The sequence below is a fragment of the Pavona decussata genome, unplaced genomic scaffold (assembly GCF_977016875.1).
Source record: "Pavona decussata unplaced genomic scaffold, jaPavDecu1.1 SCAFFOLD_215, whole genome shotgun sequence".
Classification (NCBI taxonomy): Eukaryota; Metazoa; Cnidaria; class Anthozoa; order Scleractinia; family Agariciidae; genus Pavona; species Pavona decussata.
Genome location: NW_028145620.1, coordinates 266,795 through 292,296, shown reverse-complemented (window position 1 = coordinate 292,296; position 25,502 = coordinate 266,795). Strand labels below are relative to the sequence as shown.

Here is a 25,502-nt window from a genome sequence, read left to right as displayed (position 1 = left end):
ATACTGACAGTAACAGCAAAAATAGGTTTATTTCAACTCATAACGTGAAATACAGCTTATTTAATCCTCCATGTTGTCGGGCTATAATCGTCAAGGTAACGGCTTATTCGTACTGGTCTGCGGAAAAATCAAGATTGCGGAACAAAATGGCGGGAGATCGGCTTCATAGTTATGGGACAATTTCGGAGGCAATTACTGAAGCAGGCGGCTGTCAAGAACGAATTTTAAGAACACTTCTCTGTAAAAATCAAACAAAGTGGGAAATGAAAATTTGTGACCCCCACTTAAATTTGGCATGCAAATAGATACTCAGTGGGGATATTCCAAAACGCCCTCTATTAACGTCCTTACTTCATTGTTGCCATGGTAACGTCATGTGTTTGTTGGCACCACAAAACCCAATTTTGAATTTAAAAGCTGCTGTGAAAAGTGCCAAATGTAAGACACCATTTCTCAAGTCTTTTAATACACTACAAGTTAAGACTTATACCAAAGTTACAACATTTATTTGACTTTACAGTAATGGCTGTGGCTTTTTATTTTATCATTTGAAAATAAACTAAACGGTTATTGAAGTAGACAGTGTTTCGGCCATTTTACTGGATGGGTGAAATAGGCAACATATTTTCTTGAATTTCTCTAAAAGTACGCGAGCTCTAGGAATGAAACGATATGGTTAGTTTATAGTAGACATTGTAATATCCAAATATGTAAAAATTTCTGCGGGGCGGGCTTATTCTAATCTTAGGGTAAATAAAGAAAAAGGCTAAAATATGGATTCCCCGCAATTTGACATAATAACTGAACCCGTCGATTCGCCAGTAAAACGTTTAAAAAACTGAAACGGCCTTGAATTTGAAAAAATATTGTATACTGATTATGTTTCTGGTAAATCCACCCCTTAAAGACGGTTATTTTTTAAACAATTTCAAGCAAAATAAAGCTTACTTTACGGTTTTGTCCAATACTCCACATTTTGACATGTGTTAAAGGAGTAGTTGCTTTCTGCAAACCATCTGCTCAGTACACAGTTCCAACCCTCTGAGCCTTTTCTTGCAGCTCTCCTGGCTATTTATCGTCTTTAGTTTTAGTATTCCATGCTCTCGTTACATACCAATAACAAACTGTTTTGGTGGCACCAAAGCAAGACACTCGCGACGACAACACGGATCAAGGTTTACGCAGATTTCCATTTTGAATCCAAGCGGTTTTTCTCTATCGGCTGTCATCGTTCGTTCCAAAACACGGGAAAATCGCTAATGTTCACAGTTAAACCGAATTATTAAATCCAATGAAGGCAAAAGGTATTTTAGAGTTCGAACCAAACGTTGCAATCGTGGTAGTTGTTGTCATCGGGAAATTTTGATGGTCAGCGGTGTTTATCAACATGTAATTTAAACCTTATGTAAACAAACGCCACGTGCACATCAGATCGTGACCGGCGCAGGTGTATCATGGAGATTTGCAGTTTTGCTACTCCCTCGCTGCCTTGCTTAGGTAGTAAGAAGAAACTTTTCCATCTAAATGATTGCAACCGAGACATAACAAGCCACTTACGAACTTACGGGCTCAGTAAGTGCAAAGACGACATCAGTGATGAAGCCGATTTATTACTCTGTCGTGCAGGTGCGTTACCTTTCCTAACATAAATAACATAACATAACATAACATAAGTAATTCTAACGAGGAGGTATCAAAAAATCTCAAAGAAATTAATACTGAAGCAAATTCCTAATTTTTATTTTCAAATGTTTTCAATAAAATCCGGAAAATTGGATTTTTGGAACACCGGAATAGAAAAGATGGAATATCACTGGCTAAGGTTGCAATACGTCAAGTAATGGTCCAAAATAACTCAGTTACAAGATAATGGCAGTAAGCCATGACTAGAAAGATGGATTTTAATCCGAGCTTAGGACATCTTTTCAAAACATGGGTTGACGATAGATCCTGGGAAAAGTTTAGCATTTTATATTTTTCTGCAGGATTTTTCGATGTTACAAGCGCCGAAGCAAAGAACTTAGCGATATGCAGCCACCATCGTGATCGGCTTGGTGTATATTGGAGAGGTAGGAGAAAGATGTGCCAAGTTCCACCTGATATTGCGAAGCATGACGAGTCGAAAATGAAAGGAGATCGCTCAGTGTTAAAATGGCACTCAATCTATATCAAGCAACTGACGGGAGCTACTGTTCCCGTAGTTTCCGGTAAGAAAAAAAAAACCCGCCAAATATACGATAATAACAGCCATTGTTGTTTGTTTTGTTTTTTGTTGTTTTTTTTTTTTTTTTGTTTGTTACGTATGGTTGTTGCTGAATAAACTGAAATCTGGCTTCAGTCGGAGAAAAAATTCTTTACTTACGGAGGACAGCTTCAGACAACAAAAAGAACAAAACTACTGATGAAAATGTGTAATTTACTGGACTTTTTTAAAATCCTTTGCGTTAACAAGTCTGTTTGCATTTTTACTCTAGCCATATGTCGTTGGTGTAGGGAAGTCCTTGCTGACAGCGTAAAGGAGAGTGATGCAAAGGTAAGAATAAATTTGATTCCGTGGGCTCTTATTTGTAGGAACTCATTTAAAGTCGAATCCTCAGAAACTCCACTCTTTTTCACTGTTTTATTATTCACCATATACTTGTTGAATTATATTTATCCGTTTTCTTAACACAAGCGTAAATGTTTAATTGGGGCGTGAGTCCTGTCATTGACTATTGTAACAGTATATGTGTTTGTATCCTAATTTTTCCTTTTCTGCCTTTTTCTCCTTTCTCTTGCAGTCTTCGTTATTATTATATTGTGCATTTTTGTCTTTTGGCGAATCGCAATAAGTAAAAAAAATAAACACGTTAATAACTAATTATTTTGAACAAGGCTTCATTAACTTTCGGTATGTCTTATTTTATTAATGTAGAAAGGAAAAGAGAAATCGAGCCGCCCCAGTAAAGTTTCAGGCAGAGAGCGACTTCGCAAAACAGCTATCACTCAAGTGATGACACCGAAAGGGATGGACCTCTCTTGGCAGTTGTCAACTGATAGTTCTGAGGAGAGTACGGAAGATATGGATGCTATTAACAACACCTCTGCAGAGAAATTGGAGGCTGTCAACAAACTTCTTACCCTTGATGGACACGCGCCTCTCAACCGTACATTACAGGTGTCGTGGGTAGACGCGTCGGAAAAAACGAAGCGATTCTACACCTCCAAGATGAGTGAAATCATGAATACCGTCCTTGAGCTTGTAGCTCCCAATGATGCTGGATTATTATGGCGATCTTTAAAGGAGTCAACAGAAATCAATAAGAGATACGACGAACCAATGAGTTCAGAGAGTTCTCTTTTGATGGCACTTGTAGAAAGCTACAAACAAGCTTCTCATCATAGTACCAGGAAACAGATACTTAGTGTGATCGCAGACAAGCTGTCATTCAGCGACCTTGAGCAGCTTATTCCAGGTCTTTCACGGTATAGATTCTCATCTGCCCGTCTTCATCGTCTTCAGCACGGAATGGAAGCTTTTCCTCCTCCGAAGCCCGTGGCAGTCCGGGAGAGAGTTGACCCAGCAAGACTGGAACATTTTATTGACTTTATTACAAGTCAACACGTCATTCAAGACCTTCCTTTTGGGAGACGAAAGCTTAAACTGTCTAACGGGGAAACTCTTGAGATTCCAAATGTTGTTCGGCTACTTATTCCAACCCGCCTAGTTGACCAGTACTATCAGTTTAGCCAAGAGACTGGATTTACCCCACTTGAAAAAAGCACCTTATTGAAGATCCTCTCTGAAAGTTGTGGTGCCTCAGTCAGAAGGTGTATGCAGGGCCTTGATAACTACTTGGCTGATGGGGCAAGATCTTTTGACGAGTTACCGTCAATGTCGTAGAAAAACTTTCAGAAGTCGGACTTGACGGAGAGACTGCTACTCGACTTAAGGAAACGCTAAAGGATGGAAAGCAATATCTAAAGGGAGACTACAAAGTATGAATTTTAATTATTTGTGTTTGCCTTAAAATGTATATCTCTAATAATAATAATAATAATAATAATAATAATAATAATAATAATAATAATAATAATAATAATAATAATAATAATAATAATAATAATAATAAGCTTTATTTACCCATCTTAGCCAAGAGACTGTATACAGTCTTGTGCTGTATATTTTGCTGTATATTTAGCAATTGACTCATTCCTTAGCGACGTATATCGAGCTTTGATGTACGTGGGAAGTTTGAAGAGCACAAAAGAAGCCCCAGAGATGTTCTAGGAACAGTGGAAAGCAACCGGAACTTCTTGAGTGCTTTCCAAACTTCTGAAATGCATCATAACTCGACATACGTATAGCTTAATGCATAAATAAATTGCTGTCAAGAATTTTTGCGGCAATCGAGTTTCCGATTCTGTTAAATGATGTAGCGAAGCGGCCTTGGCGCCGGTTCTACTCTGTTGTCGTTATTCCTGTTGTTTGCCTCCGGGGCTGAAAACTCCAATCCCACAGATAAAAATTATTATACACGCCTATGAATAAGGCAATTGGTTGTGCCGTATTACTACTTATGTAGTTATATATTGTTATTTGGCTATGATTTCCTTCTCCTTTATGTTTCCTCTTTCTAATTTATTTAAGGTCCACGTGTCCCCTGAGTCTACCATTCCTGACCACTGCAGAACGTTTGCATTAAGTAATGCCGAAAATTCTGAATTTCAACAGCCATGCGATCATCAACACAAGGAATCTTGTGATAGATGCCATAACCTAAGTCAGGTGAGTAAGTTGTAAAAGTTTAAGTAACTATTAATTACGGAGGTTTTTAACAGCAAACTGGTTACAAGTACTGAGAGGTATGCGAGTTTGCTTCCTTAAGCAATGTGAGTGTTTAACAGACGGTATTACCGTATTTCTATAGGTGCTAGAGGAGATACAAGTTGAAGTAGACAACAGAGTGTTTCTGTGCGAAGAAGACAGGGATGAAGCTCGTTACCAAGTGAAAAAAGCTAAACAAGCCATTTCTGAATGGAAGGCGCACCAGCTTCGAAGTGTTCATCAAGACTGTTCTCGAGTTAACGTTCTACAGTCTTTGGATTCATCCTCTGTGTTGATTGTTCAAGATTTCGCCATGAAGTTTATGCCATGTAGGTACAGAGAAGCTCAAAGCGATTTCTTTGGAAAACGAGGTATTTCATGGCATGTTTCAGTGTGCCATAGAAACGTTAATGAACGGCTCGAAGCGCAAACATTCATTCATATCCTGGAATCTGGCCTTCAGGATAGCGAGGCAGTAGTCTTGGTCATGGAGCATGTGCTCCGTTCTTTGAAAGAACAACACCCAGAAATAACTGCAGCATATTTCCGTCAGGACAATGCTGGGTGTTATCACTCGTCATGTACAATTCTCTCTGCAAGAGTGCTTTCAATGCGCAGTGGTATTCAAGTGCGGCGAATCGATTTCAGCGATCCACAGGGCGGCAAAGGTTCGTGTGATCGGAAAGCCGCCCAAGTAAAAGCTCACATTAAAAGTTATGTTAACGAAGGTAACTCTGTTACTACCCCAAGCGAACTCAAAACAGCCATTGAATCGCGTGGAGGCATCCCAGGCGTGCGCGTCGCAATCGTAGAGGCCAGGAATGCTAATACGAAGACGTACAAGTTGGAAGGTATCAACACACTGAACAACTTCTCATTCAGCGATCTGGGATTTTTCGCTTTCAGAGCCTATGACGTCGGATCGGGTAAATTTCTCCCCTGGAGTTCATTTGAGCTTGGTGAGTGCGCGTAAGTTTAGCCTTCGTAAAATGGTGACTACCCGAAAGTAATCTCACAACTCTGCAACTCTGTTCTTATTTTTAAGCGTAAACTTCGAGCCAACTTATTTGCCGCTTTCCTTTCTAGTCTGTCTTAGCTTTTTCATAAAGATTTTATCTTGTTATTTTTAGCGACCATTTTCTTAGCTTAATTTTTACTTTTCGTATATAAATCATTGCATCATTGTAACTGTTGTTTTGACGTACAACGTTGTAAATTTATTATTGTTGTCACTGAAAAGCCCTTTTCAGGGAGTGTCATTAAACTTCGTATTGTATTGTATTGTATATAGAAACTACACACTCGTGTGTTGGGAATATCGTATAAACAGCGCCGAATGAGGCGCTTGCTTACTTTCGCTATTTTCTGACTTAGAAGTTTCAGTGGCAAAACACTACAGGCAGTTTTTCAGTGATTAAATCGGCCGTCTTAAAAATAGTAAACCATTGTCACTGCCTAAACACCACTCACTGCCTTAGCGGAATTAAGGTATGGGGGGGGGGGGGGGGGGTAAAATTTAGCCTAGGTAGGAGGTCGCAAGACTGAAGAGGCATAGTAAGTCGTTGCCGAGGGGGAGAAGGGTGGGAAAAAATATTCTACCAGCCGAGGCAGAGCGCGTAACTTGGCAAAAGACGCAAAAAGAACCAGAATAATTTGCTTTAATAGGCAACCGGGATCCCTTTTGGGCCGTACGGTAATGAACTATTCATGCACAGAGGGTCTATTAAACAGGTAAAAGATTGCGCGCGACTGATTTGGTGAGTATTTTAGCAGTGAGAATAGCTCTAAGATTGATTTATTGGTAACAAAATGCTTGATTCTGCACACTAATATCTCACACAAGCCTGCGGTAACTGACAAAATGCTCGACTGTGGAGCGGAGTCATATGGGTCTCATATCAAAACTTTTCGGTAATTGAACAGCCTACTCTGCGAGTGCGTCAAACATGTAAGCTGACTGAGGTACCTTTTTCCACTAAATGATATATCCTGTTGTTTCAAAACATTAATGGTCGAAGAGGTCCTTAACTATACTAAAATATTAATTGTTCCCATTTGCAGTACCAGATCAAAAGGATTTTAATTGGTTGGACAACCTGTCATTTGGAATTGGTGATTTTGCCCCTGTCTTTAATCGAGTGACACAGGGAGAGGTGACAGGATCCGCGACAGATTCGGATGCTAGTGCGAGAGAAAATGACGACACAAATGAGTGCGATTCAACTTCAAGTGAAGGGAAAACCGAGGACTCTAAATTATTCTCTTGTCCTGAAGAAGGTTGCTCTAAGTCCTTTGTAAGATATTCTGCCCTGGAAAAACACTGTGAGTACGGTGTGCATAACAGGTCTCTTGAAAAATTGACCCTTCAGGACAGGGCAAAATTACGTTATGCGCAGCGCTTACAAGAAGGGCAAACCACACAGCTTTCCAGTGTTAGTCTCAGGGGTACCCCTCATATCTCTCCGCTGAACATGGGCTGGGCTTTAAAATCAAAACCAAAAACAACAAGATTTACTGAAAAGCAAAAGTCCTACCTTGAAAGCAAGTTTTTAGAAGGCGAGAAATCCAGCAAGAAAACCAATGGTGAGGTAGTCGCAAAGGAAATGCGAAAAGTTAGAGACGCTAACAACAAGCGCTTGTTTGTTGTTGATGAGTTCTTAACACCGCAGCAAATTTCCTCATACTTTTCGCGCTTTGCAGCGAAAAGAAAGCAGCTCAGTGAGTCTGAATATCAAGCAGCCGAAAACGAAAGTGTGCTGTGAGATGTAAGAGATGATATAATGAGATCTTTGGAGGAAGAGTCACCTACTTACAGGCATCCGATCATTTACCAAGAGCTCCAATTATGTCAAATGACAAAAGAGGAACTGTCATCACTGCGAATGACAACGCTAAAAGCAATCTGCAGCAAGTACAATCTCCACCTTTCAGGGAGACGAAAAGAGCCTTATGTTAAATGTGTTGTCTCGTTGGTCGAGAACTGTAGTTGCAAGGCTGTAGAAATGTAGGTTAAAATAGCATTTTTTACGTGGCTAGTTTAGTGCTTGGTCATGCCCAGAAGGTAATTTCGCTCGAAGGAAGAATATAATGCACTTGTCATCGGCTTCCCCGAGGGGGGGGACCCCGGGCTGATATGGGGACTTTGCTAATTGTGTATTTCAAAGTTCTTGTATTTCCCCACCCGTGCGGGATTTGTTTCTTGCAAAGTCCCCAGTATTTGGCGAACCCAACTGGATTTGAAGATGCACTTCAGAACTTTATTTGGGTTCTTTAAACAGTCGGCAAACACTCGGACTTTGCATTCTGATGAAAACTGAACTTTAATTATTTTTTCTCGAATACTCCATAAGTTGCTATAAATCACTCCTCTTACTGTACATGCGCAGTATGGTGAAAATTTCAACTTTTCATTCAGTCCTGAATCAGGCCCCAGAATCTGTTTTCAATCTATCCGGACTGATGAAGAACAAGGGAAAACACACTATCATGATGGTTCATTGCTGCTTCTAAACACAACGTCCTTAAGTTTCCTGAGTACTCTGAACAATTGCTGTGATGCTTCAGAAATTAACATTCTTGTGAATATTTAAAAAAATCAACTTTTTCTATCCTTAACAATTTAACAGACCGCTTCTATTATATCACTAACAAAAGACGACCTGTTGACCTTTAACAGTGACCTCTATAAACAATAATATATACAGAGAGGAATTTTAAAGTTGCCTATGCCTACAAATACGTACAAATTTTTGACGGATGGTCTGTTTGATAGACAAAAAACAATGGATTTTAAAACATACCTTTTTGTTCTCCTCTGCCATCTTGCCATCGATCGAGTGAACAAAAATCGTCCCCAATCTCATCTCAGTTGAACATAAGCGAAGTCCCCATATTTTCCCCGAGAGTAGGGCATTCAAAAATCTAAGTCCCCACATTTCCCCCACCACAAGGGAAGAAATTTGTTGCAAAGTCCCCATAAAGTCCCCTTATTTCCCCACATCAGCCCGGGGTCCCCCCCCTCGGGGAAGCCGATGACAAGTGCATTAAAGCCGTTTCAAAATTTTTGCAATGACTCAACTAGGTATTGAATTTGCCTTTCTAGAACAAGGTCTGTAGTATTCAAGTTTCAGCCTTCTATTGAAACATAGGTAGTCTGAGGGGCAAACCAGTTGAATAGACAAAAAATATAAATCGGCGGAACAGAAAATAACCGCGCAACATTAAACCTGAGCTCTTGCGATTTACGAAAGTCGTCACCTTTTTAGCAGTGGCAAGGGTTTGGAAAATATATTTCACGTTTAGCGTGATCTCCTGACGAAAGATATAATTACTGGGGCTTTTTAGCGTTTCAGTAATCAAGAAATTGACCTTAGGTCATCACAATATGAAGGGGAAAGTTACTTTAGTCAACGCCGCTGACCGGAAAAATTCCCCAATGACAACAACTACCACGATTGCAACGTTTGGTTCGAACTCTAAAATACCTTTTGCCTTCATTGGATTTAATAATTCGGTTTAACTGTGAACATTAGCGATTTTCCCGTGTTTTGGAACGAACGATGACAGCCGATAGAGAAAAACCGCTTGGATTCAAAATGGAAATCTGCGTAAACCTTGATCCGTGTTGTCGTCGCGAGTGTCTTGCTTTGGTACCACCAAAACAGTTTGTTATTGGTATGTAACGAGAGCATGGAATACTTAAGACGATAAATAGCCAGGAGAGCTGCAAGAAAAGGCTCAGAGGGTTGGAACTGTGTACTGAGCAGATGGTTTGCACATGTCAAAATGTGGAGTATTGGACAAAACCGTAAAGTAAGCTTTATTTTGCTTGAAATTGTTTAAAAAATAACCGTCTTTAAGGGGTGGATTTACCAGAAACATAATCAGTATACAATATTTTTTCAAATTCAAGGCCGTTTCAGTTTTTTAAACGTTTTACTGGCGAATCGACGGGTTCAGTTAATATGTCAAATTGCGGGGAATCCATTTTTTAGCCTTTTTCTTTATTTACCCTAAGATTAGAATAAGCCCGCCCCGCAGAAATTTTTACATATTTGGATATTACAATGTCTACTATAAACTAACCATATCGTTTCATTTCTAGAGCTCGCGTACTTTTAGAGAAATTCAAGAAAATATGTTGCTTATTTCACCCATCCAGTAAAATGGCCGAAACACTGTCTACTTCAATAACCGTTTAGTTTATTTTCAAATGATAAAATAAAAAGCCACAGCCATTATTGTAAAGTCAAATAAATGTTGTAACTTTGGTATAAGTCTTAACTTGTAGTGTATTAAAAGACTTGAGAAATGGTGTCTTACATTTGGCACTTTTCACAGCAGCTTTTAAATTCAAAATTGGGTTTTGTGGTGCCAACAAACACATGACGTTACCATGGCAACAATGAAGTAAGGACGTTAATAGAGGGCGTTTTGGAATATCCCCACTGAGTATCTATTTGCATGCCAAATTTGAGTGGGGGTCACAAATTTTCATTTCCCACTTTGTTTGATTTTTACAGAGAAGTGTTCTTAACTTCACTAGAGAATTACCTGTGAAACTACGAGCTTTAGAGACGGTAGTGAAGCATATTTTTTAGCTGCACGATGAATCGAAGAAACCTTCGGATACCAAGCAGTAAGTGCTATGTTATTACTTATTTTTTCTTGTGTATTTTAATATATATTTTTTATTTTTTTATTTTTTCCGAAATTTTGAGGGGTCCAGAAGGGGGTCCAGAAGGGGGTCCAGAAGGGGGTCCAGCAATGGGTCCAGAAAGGGGGTCCAGAAGGGGGGGTCCAGGTTTTGTCTATACCCATTTTGTGGTCTCTAGAAATCTTAATATAGTTTCAAAAGCAAGATAGAGACAATCAAATTTTCTTTTCTTTTACTACATGCGCGATTATTTTGACATGTTTTAACCGTAGAAACAGTCATTTTTTACTTGCGGGAAATAATGACTTAATTAGCTTTTTTCCTTGGTGTCACGAATCGAAAAATATAACTTTTGCGTTGAGTTTTTTTGTTGACAATTTTTGTACAATCTAATTGTTGAGTCTTGAGGATTCCTCTGGATCCGGATTCTGGATTTCGGATTCCGGATTCCAGCCTTCAGAGCTGCCTAAAACTAAGCAAGGTTTCATCTGTTGTCGACAACTGAAGTGATGTTGAATGGAGATAAAGCTGTGCTTCTATCTCATCTGTAAAACTCAGAGCAGTCAGAGGGAAAATTAGATTTTTGCCAGTTTTTAATGTTTTAAAATACACAATATTAGTAACTGATGAACATTGTTGCTGCCACCTTTAGGAATGGGTTTCCTGGAAAACCAGACACTGATTGAGCATGTATTTATTTTTTTTTTTTTATTTTGAAAGCGTCAGCCCAAAATTTCCTTTGTTGTTGTTGTTGTTGTTGTTGTTGGTGGTGGCTCAAATATCTAAAAATGAAATGTTTCGGGACTGCTATAGATTCACATATCCGACAAAGAAATGGTTTGGAATAAGGTGGCCTGTTTGTACCAAATTACCGTTGTCGAAGGGCCGTTTCTCAAAGTAAATGTCACATGGCCTTCCGTCATTACTTTACCTCTTCAGTTTACCTCAAGACGGCAGTATGAGTCCAAAATGTATTGAACTCAATAATGTCTATGACTATGTACCTGTTCAGTCCAAAACGGCGTGCTGTGAACCGCGGGAATCGTGAAACCCAGATTGGTGGAACCATAGCAATGCTAAGTATTGCTTGAATACGTGCCTCGGTTAAAGAGTCTCTTGCAAAGTGAAGTAAGCAAATCAGTCGAAAAGGAAGCTCGAAGTGGAATAAAAACAAATATCATCAAAGGATAAATGGCGTCATTACATCAAATTCGAAGCAAAGACAGTGTAGCTTAAGCTCTAAAATATGTTTGCCAGTTTTGACCTTCTCCAATCTCAAGGTTCACGTACGCGAGTTTTGACAAAAAGAAAAAAAAAAGGGATGTATTGGAAGTTGCATGAGAGTGACGCAAAGTGACGTTCCGTGTTGATCACGTGAATTTCCGGCTGTAAAACAGTATTCGGACTATTCGAAATAGACGAAAATACTGCACAAAATTCTGGTCGGAACGGCTGAGCTCGCGGTGAAAGATTCACAGTGGTGCATACTTGGCTTGCGTAGTGGGGAACGTAAGATTATCTCAGAGAACTAGGAAAACAACGGCAAAGAAATCAAGCTTGTTTGAGGTCAGTGACAGGAATGAGGTGAGTCACGGCAAAAATGTAGAAACTATGCACGCTGTTTGCTACTCTTAGGTTATGATTTCAATTCACAAAAAGAACAGAAAGGGGGTTTACAGTTGATACTTGGTACAAATAGTCGTTTCTAGCGGCTTATTTTAATAAAACAATGGAAGTTAAAACAATTCAATTACGGTCAGTATAAAATGCAGACTGCAGACTGCAGATTGCAGACTGCAGACTGGGTATAAAATGCAGACCAGGTATAAAATGCAGACTGCAGACTGCAGACTGGGTATAAAATGCAGACTGATATGAAAACCGTCTCTTCGTCAAATACAGGATACATTTTCAATTTTCAACTTACCCTAGTGTCACACAATCACATTTCCAAGATCATCTCCCACGAAATTGACCTTATTTTTTACCCATTTCTCAACAGTTTGTTTTCTTTATCTCGATTTGGTAGCTTTCATTTCCTGAGGCCCTTTCTTCACAAAGAAGACTCGAGCTTAATCGCTTTGCATTAGCTCATGACGGTTTTCATAACTGTTATGTTGATTTCCGAGGGGGCAAACGATTTGACATCGACAGATTTTAACTAGTTTCTTTGAATATTAACCGGGATATTAACGAAGTTTGTCAAAGACACATTGTATACCTTCAGTATTCTAGCAATACATGAACGCATATTTTATTCAAAATACATTACTTTACTGCCACTCACGGATGTCGCCGATGTCATGTTGACGCAAAGCGGCGAAAAGGTCAACCACGTGCGAAGTAAAGGTCATGTGTCCGCGTTATTGCTTACGTCATGCTTTGGGTTGTTTACTTCAAGGTTGACGCTTTTCGAAAAGAATATAATAATGTCAATTTCATGGGAAATGATCTTGAAAGACGATTGTATCACATTAGCGTAAGTTAAGTTGAAAAATTCAAAAATGTATCCTGTATTTGACAAAGAGGCGGTTTTGGTCTCAGTCTGCATTTTATACCCAGTCTGCAGTCTGCAGTCTGCATTTTATACTGACCGAATTCAATTATGCTTGTTGTTCATTTCAAAATGGCGGATAGTGAAAATGTGCTCAGTTTAGAAATGTTTTTTCTTAAAGTGCGAAAGATCCCAAGAAATTGAAGCGGTAGAAACTGAAAACTATCATAAGTTGTACCACCAGGAAGTATTTTGGTGAGATTCTTTGCGTACCACAGGTATTTATTGCTAGTTTGTTGGAGGTCCTAACGAAGCCTTTAAGAAAAGCCGTTGGTTCCTTTAAAAAAAAAATCGTAAAATATTTATTAGACGAGTTGGCCAGCTATGTTACAAGTCAAAGAACTGAAAAAGCATTTAATGAATAGGATTTGCGTGTAAGCGATTCAAAGATTACGATTGCCTGATGTAGTAGCGTAATGAATGTTGACATTATTTGAGGTTTTGTTGACCAAAAATGCTGTCGATCATTTAAAATTCGTTTCTCGTAAACGAGTCGTTATTTGGTTAAATGGATGCCCTTTTCAAAAGTGTGGTACTAGGGCCTATCAATGTACAAAGTATGAGCGAATTCGAATTTTGAGCTGTGTCCGGGGTTTCTTTGGTTTTTACAGACATTTACTCTTAACTTACTTGTTGATTGACTGGCTGGCTGACTGACTGACTGACTGACTGAATGACTGAATGACTGAATAACTGATTGGTTGACGGAGTGATTGATTGATGTTTCAGAAAGGGCTGGTGAAGAAGGCAGACTACAGTTACTGCAGGAAATAGAACTTATGAAGGAAATAGGTTCTCACAGAAATATTATGAGCATGCTCGGCTACTGGGTTAGGACAGAACCCATCATGCTTATATTGGAGTATGTTCCACATGGGGATCTTCTTCAATGGCTTAGAAACAAGAGGCACCAGGTCAGAATCTAGTTTAATTTTTTACTGAAGAGGTATTGGGTTACTCAGATTTAATTTCTTACTATTTTTGAAATTTACCCTGGTCTGCGAATGGTCTTAAAGTTAAATTAAAGATTTTCAAAGTCCTGATATTTTTTCTGTACCCGTTGAGCTTGAAGGTTTTATTCCATCATACATAGCGAAAATCAAAGGATCTGTTGTCGCCACTGTCTACGTTTTTCATTCGACTGCGACAAGAAACAAACTAATTAACATTTGGAACAAATTCCAACAAGCTAGCAAATATCCTTGCTTATGAAGAACCCTAAGTGATTCCCCAGATATATGGGAAAAATTGATTTTTTTGGTTGAATTTGATGTGACCATGGTAATCAACCATTCACGTTTTCGTGAATTTCAACTTTTTCCGTTTTTAAATGTAGAAAAAATAGTTTCATTACTTATAGTTATGTTTTTATCTCATTTTAGTGTTCTTCTACTGGTTTTAATTACTTTTCGTTTAATTTTCACAAATTTTAAGTACAGTGTTAAAATTGAACAAGAGATAGTCATAACCAATAATAAAAGGAACACTAATATGAGCTAAACCATAAACATTGGTAAGAAAAGTAATTTTTCTTCCTTTAAACCCAATCTAGACCGGGGAGGGGGCGTATTCTGCCCGCGGCAACTTTGAACATTTAAAACGTTTTTGATACTTGCGCAAAAAACTGCATGAAACTTCAGGACTTTTTAGAAAATTTATCTGGTAAAAATTGCGGTCGGTTAGTGTTCATAGGCTTTGATGTTACCATGGTAACCAATTTTTACAGGCAGTTTCTTTAGAACATGGTAAATCTCTTTTTACAATGAAGAAAAATTACTTTTCTTACTGTTACTTTTGGGGGTTTTTTTAGCTCGTATTAGTGTTAATACTTTTATTGGTTTTGGTTACTTTTTGCTTAATTTCGGTGTTTTCCTGAAGTTTCGAAAACCTTGAGAATCCTTAAATCAAGTTCATCTTCAGAAAGACACCAACCCGTTAATTGACACTGCAAGTATAATGCAACTTTTTCTTTTCAATTTGCAGCTTAAATTAAAGAATTCGATTGACGTGGGCATCTTTGGAGAGTTACCCTTGCCTTCCACTGACGGCGAGATAAGTGATGAAGGAAGCGCAAAAGTGCAGCCTGAGGTTATCGACAAGGAAGGAAGGTTGAACGATAGAGAAGAAAATATAGAGGAAGGAGAAGGAGCTCAAGGAGGTGATGATAAAGTGGACCATACCTCAGCAGAAAGTCAAGATGCTCAAGGAAAGATTGAATACAAGCCAAAACAACGAAATGGAGAAGACAAAAAAGATAAGGGACCAATAACCAGCCCTAATGGTACTCCGTTCTTTGACGTCGAATCCCAGTGCGCTATCATGAAAGACGAGAAACCGAGTGTCCATGGACTAAAATACTCTGCTTTGAACGTAGCCAAAGAAACTGAATGCATCTCTCATCCCTCCAGCAGCCGTGGGGAGTCAGGCAAAAACACAGAAGTAAGTATCATTATCAGGAGCGACCTTAAAGATGGCGATGAAAACAGAAAGCAAGGGGAGGAGTTGCAAATGTTAACAGTGGACAAACGTAACGAGAAAACAGAGAAAACTAACATCAATGACAGCTTTGATGTAAGCATTCAATCTCCGCCCATCTTAAGTCAACCAGACAGCACAAGTTTTGAACAAGAAAAAGAAGACAAGAAGCAACCAGTCATGTCGACTTTGGCGGTGCCTTCCATCCAGTTTGGCCCCGTTCCGAAAAGGAGAGAACTTCCTGCTAAACCAGAGTGCAAGAAAACACGAAAGAAAGAGACACTGGACAAAGGCTTGATTACCGCGAAGAAGGAAAGCACCGGTGAATTTAAGATTACTATCCAGCCTGAAGATGAGCACCCAGGAGATGATCATGATGATGATGATGGTGATGGTGACGGTGATGATGAAATTATTTCTGCTGAAGATCTTCTATGTTTTTCGTGGCAGATAGCGCAGGGGATGGTACGTAGACAACCCAGGGGTGAAAGCCACAGACTGTAAACACTTATATGAAAGTAACCGAAAATTTCGTTTACTCTCTCCAGTTCTCATGTCCATTATTCCTTACAGCCTTCCATTCCTCCACTTTGAAGCTAAAGACTTCAATATCCGATCATGCTAGAATATAAAATAGCTTGAAATCAACTCCACCTGACTCCCACTCAACTCACACTTGAACTCGTGAATTAATCAAATTATTGGGGATGCACACCAGCCAAACTGACGTTTAAGAATGAACACCAGCGAAGAAGGAATGATTTACTTGTTTTCTTTTTTTAAGTTTGGTTTGTTACAGCCGTAACCGTAAGCTTTTTTATAGAAAAAAAATGCTGAGGCTATACTTTCGAGATTTGTCTCAACAGAAAAATCTATCACTTTAATTTTAATTTTAAATCCATTTCATCCTTTCGGCAGGAATATTTGGCTAGCAAGGGATTCATTCATCGTGACTTAGCAGCCCGTAACATTCTTGTTGGTGAGGACAGAAAGGTGAAGGTTGCAGATTTCGGTTTGCTACGCCACATAAGTGATGGTGTATACGAGGTGAAAAACACGAAAAAGTTGCCCATCAAATGGACGGCACCCGAGGCTCTTAAGAGCGGCATATACACTTTAAAGAGTGACGTGTAAGTATGTAATCTTTTTCCTTATATACATACTACTCAAACTATGATATCGTATCACTAAGTCAGTGCTACTGCCTTTGGGTCAGCAACAAAATTTTGCCCGGCTGTGACAAATTGCGAAGAAACGGCAATAATAAATGGAGTCCAGAGCAATGGCGTAGTTAGGTAAAGGTTTGGTTAATTGAAGCGAACCTTTGTTTTCTAGGGAAATTCGAGCAATTTTCTGTGTATTGCATAATACAATGGAAGACTAGCCATTAAGTATACTCTAAGATGACAAAAAGCGGTAAAATTTGTTCCCATATGCCTCTTGGCATGATTATCAAGCTGAGAATAACGAATAAAAGAACTAACGTATAACAAAGGTGACAAAATGCGTTCATGAATTTAAGGTTAAGTGACAATAATTGTTCATTAAAATGTTCATTACTATGTAAAGTATTTTAAAGGTAACAGCAAAACTGCACTTTAAAAAAAAAATCATAGTATAGCACGGACAGAATTGCTCTCCATGTTAATCCTCGGTTTATTCTACCATTTACCATTTTGTTACTGAGTTACCATAAAACACAATAAAGTAATAAAAAATTGGCCCCCAACTATTCCCGCAACGCTTGATTATGTCATCAAAAGTTCATTCAGTTTAATCGCTTATTTTTATCAGAAAATGTATTTCCTAATTTAATTTGATTGAAATGAAATTCTGGTCAATAAAAAGCAATTATTTATGAAAAAAACGAATTCTAGTTCCCAAGGATATAGCTCTACGAAAGAGCAAATTCTAATCTTCCCTATGAAGTTGAAAGTGCTGCTGTGAAGGAAATCGAATTATTTTTCACGAAATTTTTGGGCTTTAAGGTTATAGCTAGACCTTACACTACAAGAAAAATATAATAATTCAGAACAACCTGCCCGGTGCTCGATAGTACGCAAAATGCGTTTGCCATTACTCAAACAGCAACTACTTGAGCCGACAATGTTTTGCAGCGGCTTCGCTAGGTCTCTCGTGACGTCATCTTGTTATCTTGGCGAAATGGATAAGCGAGAAAAAGCAGTCGAAATGGTCAAGTTCTACCCCTGCTTCTAGCGAACGTGGCTCTGATTTCAGTTCCAACGCGAGTGGTAGTTTTGAAGACAATGGGAAGGAATAACATGACGTCGGCTTAACTCTCCGTGTGGTTCGCGGACATTTTTGAATTGAGTAATGGCGGCAACCCGAATGTGAAAATTACGCTAGAAACAGTCGAGCTCTCCGTTGGAATTACAATTTAAAAAATTTGGCATGGGTTGTATTCTCCTCTCTTCTTTCCAATGCTGAAGATAAAAGGAAAGGTATAATTTTGATCACAGTAGCACTTTAAAATTTCAAATAGAAAATAGAAATGGACATATAAATTGGACTTTCCTTCTTACCCAAACGCAACAATTTTTTTCAATACCATATAATTCTGTTTTAGATGGTCTTTTGGTGTAGTGCTGTGGGAAGTGGCCACCATGGGTAAGAACATAACGTATTTACCTAATTTCTATCAAAATAGTATAATGGCAAACAAATCAAAAATCAAAATCTCTACTTTTCTGGGCTCGTAATGATGTTTTCTTAAAAAGCCATCGAAGTTCCTATTTTTAACATTAATGTTCTCGTTCCTCGCCATGAACTCGGCACTCAGGCCTTCACAAAGCACAGAGACTGCAAAACAGGCCAGGTTTTTTTTCTATCTTGAACTTCAAGACTGCGTCAACTTTGAACATGAATAACTTTATTATTATTATTATTATTATTATTATTATTATTATTATTATTATTATTACTACTATTATTATTATTATTATTATTATTATCATCATTATTATTATTATTATTATTATTATTATTATTATTATTATAATTATTATTATTATTATTGTAAGCACTGCGAAACTTCAGGACTGTTTGGAAGATTTATCTGGAAAAATTTAATCTGGTCGGTTGGTGTTCATTGACTTCAATGTTACCATGGTAACCAATTTTTGAGAGGCAGTTTTATTAGAGAGTGGAAATTCATGTTAAAAACAAAGAGAGTTACCCTTTTACTGTAACTTTTATGTCTACAGGCCATCTTAGTGCTCTTTAATTTCGGCGATTTCCTGAAGTTTTGGGGAAATCCAAAAAATCCAAGATGGCGGCTTCAAGATGGCTGCCACATGCCAATCCTTACCTAATTTTTGCGTCATTTTGCGTCATCGTGTTCCTTTGTGGACCTTAAAAGAAACATATTTGGACGTACTATCCATCCCGTTAGCCTCATTGTAATATCTATAACAGTAAGGAAGAAATGAAGGGGGGCAGAATCTGCTTTCCTCCCGGTCCCAAAAGCCAAAAAAAAAAGAAGAAGAAACAAACAAAAGAAAAGATAGATAGGGTTAAGCTGAGATTCAGTTTTTGATACTTATATTGTGATTACATTTATTTTTGTTTTGTCCTTAGCATGCATGTAATAAGGATATTTGTCCCACATGGTCGGTACCTGTATTGAAAATGAACCTTAAAATTTGAGTACAATTTAAAGCTGTGCAGTTTTCAAATAAATTAAGCGTGTATTTCTAATCTCTAACCATTTTTCTCTGACCTGACCCTTTAGGAGGCATCCCGTATCCTGATATAAGCAACAGACATTTGTACAATATTCTCAAGACAGGATATCGCATGGAGAAGCCCAAAACGTGTGGTTACGAAATGTGAGTAACTAAGCACTGGTTTGACCTTACCTTATAAAAATTATTCAGCCAGGCTATTCAACGAACTGCTTAAGTAAAAAGCGAATATTTTTTTTTAAATGTCCAAAGTTTATTTCCTTGCTAAAAAGAAGCAAATATTCAAGAAAAGTTTACCTTTAGGCGGGACGAAACCTCTTCAGTGAGGCTGAATTATGTCGTAGTAATCTCGAAACGTATTGTTACGCAATTAGCACAACATTCTTTTGGTGGGAAAAATTTTATTTGGCAGTGAAGGGGTTTTGGTTGAGGATGCTAGGAAAGCTACATCCGGTGGTACCGCGGTATAAGACCTTTGAATAATAGCCTGGATCGTTTGAGACCACGGAGGAGAGAACCATTCTTAGCTTAGTAAAGTGCAAATCAAGGGGAACTCCCTCCTTACCGTCCCCACCTGACAAACTTCACGTTAACATGGATAAAAAAAAAAAATCCTTTGTTGTCTAATTTGCTATATTTGACCTTACCAGTTACCAGTTGATGATGGACTGTTGGAAAGACGATCCAGATGAACGTCCGACTTTCACACAGCTGATATCTATAATGGAAGAAATGATGACAACAGACACGCCATATTTTGAACCCAGCAAAACAGACGAGTCTGAGCCATGTTACGGTGAGGTAGCTGCTAGCACCAGTAAAACAGCAGAACCGGGCAGCACCACCATTACCGGAGAACTTGCTATCACCACCAAGGCTGGAGAACTGGCTAGCACCAACAAGGCCGGAGAACTGGCTAGCACCACCAAGGCCAGAGAACTGGCTAGCACAAACAAGGCCGGAGAACTGGCCAGCATCAGCGACTCCATAGAAATGACCAGCATCAGCAACACCACAGAACTGGCTAACGCCAGCAACACCAGAGACCTGCCCAGCACCAGCAGCACCGCAGAACTGGCTAACGTCAGCAAAACTGGGGAACTACCTAGGAGCAGCATCATCTTGGAAGTGGATACACATTTGTAGTTATTTCAGTATCAGCGAAAAGAAAGTCATTTCCATTTGATATGCTGATTACAGGTGTAGATAATTTGTTGTCAAATTGTAGTAGCTCATTGTCAAATGCTTTTGAATCGTAGTAGCACACCTTTGGCCAGGTCTATCCAGCTAAGTTAATTATGTAGTAAATAGAATGTTAGCTTTGGAACTGGTTATTACCAAATTAGCTGAACTTCAAGACAGGGAAACCTTCTGCACCACGTAAATTGAACAGCAAATCTCCGTCTTCTTCAAAAGAAATCAACATCTAGGGAAAGAAATAGGTGAGAGGTTCTTGCAGATATTCTGTTCATACGCGTAAAGGCGGGGAACTTTGTTGGAAGGGAATTATTGGAACAATGCCTCATGAGTTGAAGATTTTACCTTTTGTACACCTCGGTTTGGACAGTGCATCTTGATAAATGAGGAATTGTTAATTTAATTCTAATATAATTTTGTAAGACGCAAGTCAAAAGAATGAACAGAAAAACTATTTATAAAGATCACCGTACAGAAAATGTCAGGTTTAGTATCTATATTAATCATTACATTTGCATACGAAAGGATCTTCACCATCATACTCGAAGACCAGTGAAGGATCCATTGGCTATTTATAATTTGTAATACGTACCATTTTTTGAAAGGCATGTTTTTTTTAAAGGTAAAGTTGTAGGGAGCTTGATTAAATTTCATTAATGAAGGTCCAGTTTCTAGCTGTAACGTTATTCACCATGTCATTGCTAAAATAGTTTATAGCTGAGGCATTAAAATAAAGCAGTTTAAAACGATCACTGACCTGATGCAAGTTCTTTAATCCGGCGAATTATGAAGACAAAAATATTTTTGCTGTTTTTTTTTTTTTTTTTGTCTGACGAATTTAGAATTAGCGTTGCAGTAGAAAAGAATGTGATGACAGAATCTAAAAACAGAATGAATCCATTGTTACTAAATGTTAACGTTGCATGTTAAGTGGAAAGTTTACCTTATGATGCTGAATTCGTGTCTATGTTCAACCCTTCTCTACTGTTTCCTTCCTTACAAAACGTAACTCGGAAAATGACAACGTACAAGAGAAATGTGAGACTAGTTCAATCGATAGGAAAATCTCAGATTCTTGTCATTGATGTGTCATCTGTGAAAGGTAAATGGTATATCAAAATTCCTACAAAATAAAGAAAACAAATTCCACGTAGGGATATTCTGCCAACCAGACACTATGCAGAGACAACTCTGAAATGGACAAACTTTGCAAAAACCTCAAAAACTACTGGTTTCACTTGAGGGAAGGCACTCAGATGATCTTACTCTTTTCATCGAGATCTCGCTCTTCAACAGCCGTACGGTAAATTGCGAGGAAAGAGTGCTTGGCTCCTAACTCGCCTAAACAACTACTATGTTGGTCATTTTCTGACCATTCAGTATCCTGATTGAGTTTTTGCGCCAACAGTGCATAACAATCCTGGATGCATAGCAGGTGACGACATTGTAGTTACCGCGGATTGATGTACAGGGCGAGATCTTATAACATACTTTATCCCTTATTGAAAGGCGTAGTAAGAAACCACTTACATTTAGTTTTTGAAGCTTCTTGGAGAACTTGGAGAAATGAGACGAGTCACAAACATGCCTTTTGCAGTGAGCTGGACAAATTGGTGAACAATTTTTACATAAATGTCCATCAAAAAGACAAAATAGAAAACGAATCAGACACGCTTTCCATCGTTCTCAAGAAGTATCCAGAGATGCTTGGACGAGTACAATTCAAATATGAACAACTTCCAGAGCTCGAGAATATTGAAGTCAAAACAAAGGGAACAACGCAACGGAAGTTCTTCAACACGACGACTTCGACAGTCGTTTTACCCAAAACCAGTTTGCGCATCTACGATTTTGATGTTTTGTCCCGCACAATGTGATTCCTGATAACCCTGCACTTTGGGCACCGCTCTAAAAGTTGATGTTGTCACCCTTCTAGCCCAAAGAAAATGAGATAGTGTCTGTCTATTTATTTTTTCTCTTTGATATTGTCATTGGTGCCCTACACGGTAATAGGTCAACGCACGTCTAGATATCTTTCTAGGTATTGCTATGGTGATTTGTGATTGCTAACTAAAAATATAACCAGTTTATTGAGGGATAATTTTCAGCAATTCACCTTAGAGTGGACTGGGAATCCATTGTTGACAAGGAGGCGTCAGGTCAAGGCAGGTAGGCTAAAAAGAAAAAGTTAGAAGTCTCGGGCAGAGAAACGGGAGAATGGAGAAGGAAAGGGGAGAAAAAAAGTCATCACAATACAAAATCCCCTTCTATTTTGGAGGTAAGTATTAATTACAATGTATAAATGCATCGTATTGAATGTATAAAGAATTGTCTCAATTAAAGCATCAGTTACAAAAAGAAAATTGCAAAACTATTCTCAAACTTCCTGTGATTGTTAAGTATTTCAAAATGCAATAGAAAAAACAGGTCACCGTGACGGCGAAAGAGCTATCTCGTTTTGTTTTAATCATGTTTTGAACATTCCATACATTTCCCTGTATTTTTTTTTCCGTGATTTATTTTTAGTAGCAGTTTACGGCTGATTCGCTGTACAGACAAATGTATGGAAAGTTCAAAACACGACTGGTCGCTTTCTCGCAAATCTTTCCAATTTTTTTCTTAAAATCCTTTTCCTTGTGCCAAACGTTTCCAATTCATGATTTTTTTTAGAAGCGATGTTTAATGAAAATTATTTGACATCGGATTCCCATACCAACACTGTTATTTCAAGCCTGTTTGCCTACTCGTCAAAATGACGTCGAAAAGTAAGAAAACTCCGTTAAAGATAAGTTTATTTTTTAATTGAAGAGCTTTCAGGAACCACGAGGTGAATTGGTTATTCGGATGCCACACATTCAAACAGAAAACAAAGACGCTGATCAGTCTCCACATAAACTTACTTCACTTTAAAGAAGTCTTGAAACATTTTTAGTAAATTATATAATGATTAAGTAACCTCAAGGACTCACGAAAAACTTATAATCTTAGAGCTCTCAAAGTAAAAAAAAAAACAAGAAATCTTTAGCGGACTGTTCTATTTTATTTATTTATTTATTTATTTATTTATTTCATTTGACCGTGGAGATTGTCGGGCTCAAATCATTCTGTTTATATATCCGTCTCGAATTATTTAACGACCTCCACGTACCAAGAGCAATTACTGAGGATTTTTCTGATTCATTCACTTTATCGTCCTGCGTGAATAATATGACATATCCTGGAATTTATTCAGCCAAGGATGAACTCGTCTGATCCCTCGTTCACGTTCAAAAACAATGTAATAGTTATTTTGGACTTGTATAAGGTTCCCCACAGAGCACTCAACTCATCGGAAATAAGAGGATTTAATTCTTGTGCCCAACTTTTTCAGTAAAAGTTCTACAATAGTCAAACTGAGAAAAAGGAAATACAACAATTATTGCGATCGTCCGTTACTCAGTGAAGTAACAAGTCCTCGATGAAAATCTAACTTAATATTCTGTATTCTTTCCGAAGACTGATCTTATGAACTTCTTTACTTCTTACTTGGTTAAGCAGACTGCGTGTAAACCGTGTGGGTTTCACCCTTTAAACATCTATTTTGTAACTAGAGATTCATTAACACTCTTAAACGGGTTACGCTGTAGGGTGCGAAACAATAGCATCCTGCTGTTAAATCTTGCGGAACCGGGCAGTGTAACGATGGAGACCTGTTCCAAGAAATCTAATGGAGACTATAGTTTCAACTGAGTTTTGATGGTTGCCTCTCCTCTTCTTAGCCAGGTCTCGGCTTTTAACCGATAACCGTGTGATTAACCGTTTGTAATTACGGTCATTATAAGAAATAGCATGTGCATAGATTACACTCAAGGAACACTGGAAACTAGGTAGCAAAAAAGGACTGGGAACAAACATTGCATTGCATCAGACTCCGACTGCAATTCTGTGTTTCCTTCGGTCGGGTAGAAGTTGATATGTCCAAGTACAGTTCGCAGTTCCACCGTGAATGTCATTAATTCAGAGATACTGTTGGACCACCTGTTGCTTAATCGGAAGAATACAGAAAAAACGTGTCAATTTCGTTCCCGGTGGTGAAATATTTGCATCCGAGATCGTATTACTGTAAGCTGACCACGACACCAATGGTGCTCATAAATCAATAGTATGACTTTAAAGTGGCCATTGTACAGTACAACAGCTTACAACCCGCGAACATTAAAGACACGTTGCAGCTGGATTTTCAAGAATCCAGCCGCCAAGCGTCAAGTGACAAGGAGTTGCTTTTTTCAATCAGACTAATTATTGATTAATTGAAGAAAGTTCAGGGTCAAAACCAAATTTGGTCAATATTCGTTAGAATAACGTTTGGTAGTTTGTCATCTTTCAGGAATTTCTTGTATCATACTGTTTCGTTAGGATTTTCGAAAAACAAAACAAATAACACGTGAACATGTGTTTTGAATATGGACGAAAATTAACTAAAAATAAGAAAATGTTTTAATTTAATTACTATTATTAATATTATTATTACTATTATTGTTATCATTATTGATTGATTTTTTGCATTGTCGCAAAAAAGGGGGGTTTACATTTCAAGAAAAACAGGTTCTCGTCTGATAGAGGAGGGCAGCGCCAAAAATACACCGGATGTTAAATGGCTAGATCGGCTTCCGGAACATTAGAATTGTATCTATTGCGCGGGTCGGTTTCTACTTGAGTTGCAAGAGCAGTATGTAATTTTTCACTGGAGAAACTTCTCGAAAAACCTTTCCGATTTGTAATTCAATTTCTTTGCTATACTACTACTACTACTACTACTACTACTACTACTACTACTACTACTACTACTACTACTACTACTACTACTACTACTGCCGCCGCCGCCGCCGCCGCCGCCGCCGCCGCCACCACCACCACCACCACCTGGCTTATATAATTGGGGACTTTCCACTGGCATTCTTCTATGATTACAACGCCTCGTAGCCACTGACCCAGCGTTCACTTGTTTAATTACTAGATATAACACAACAAATAAAGTTTCCTGTAAAGCTCTTCGTAAAAACCGACTCTAAGATATGTGAATAGGCCATTTCCCAGTTGCTGTAAACCTCACTATGAAAGTGAGGCCAA

General features: G+C 38.4%; 2 protein-coding genes across 3 annotated transcripts in view; both read left to right on the top strand.

Annotated features, from left to right (window-relative positions):
- Positions 1–21,142, top strand: part of LOC146459844 (uncharacterized) — a 35,322-nt gene extending 14,180 nt beyond the window's left edge. Inside the window, exons 7-12 of one of the 2 annotated variants that reach the window (XM_085088650.1) lie at positions 13,747–13,931; positions 15,001–15,957; positions 16,411–16,622; positions 18,080–18,120; positions 19,244–19,340; positions 19,847–21,142. In XM_085088650.1, coding sequence (XP_084944776.1) covers positions 13,747–13,931; positions 15,001–15,957; positions 16,411–16,622; positions 18,080–18,120; positions 19,244–19,340; positions 19,847–20,342 — 1,988 coding nt within the window. In that variant the 3' untranslated portion in view covers positions 20,343–21,142. The remainder of the gene's footprint in view (positions 1–13,746; positions 13,932–15,000; positions 15,958–16,410; positions 16,623–18,079; positions 18,121–19,243; positions 19,341–19,846) is intronic. The other variant, XR_014857768.1, reaches the window with a different exon arrangement.
- Positions 3,864–7,886, top strand: LOC146459845 (uncharacterized). The gene is made up of 4 exons (XM_085088660.1): positions 3,864–3,978; positions 4,631–4,768; positions 4,911–5,766; positions 6,869–7,886. Exons 3-4 carry the CDS (start codon positions 5,121–5,123, stop codon positions 7,567–7,569), a joined length of 1,347 nt encoding a protein of 448 aa, XP_084944786.1. The 5' UTR covers positions 3,864–3,978; positions 4,631–4,768; positions 4,911–5,120; the 3' UTR covers positions 7,570–7,886.
- Positions 21,143–25,502: the final 4,360 nt, after the last annotated feature.

What these genes read in the sequence shown, in the direction of transcription:
- LOC146459845 (XM_085088660.1), top strand. Translation starts at nt 5,121, where the DNA reads ATGAAGTTTATGCCATGTAGGTACAGAGAAGCTCAAAGCGATTTCTTT. An exon ending in CTGGAGTTCATTTGAGCTTG is followed by an intron (nt 5,767 to 6,868) that starts GTGAGTGCGCGT and finishes TCCCATTTGCAG; the next exon opens with TACCAGATCAAAAGGATTTT.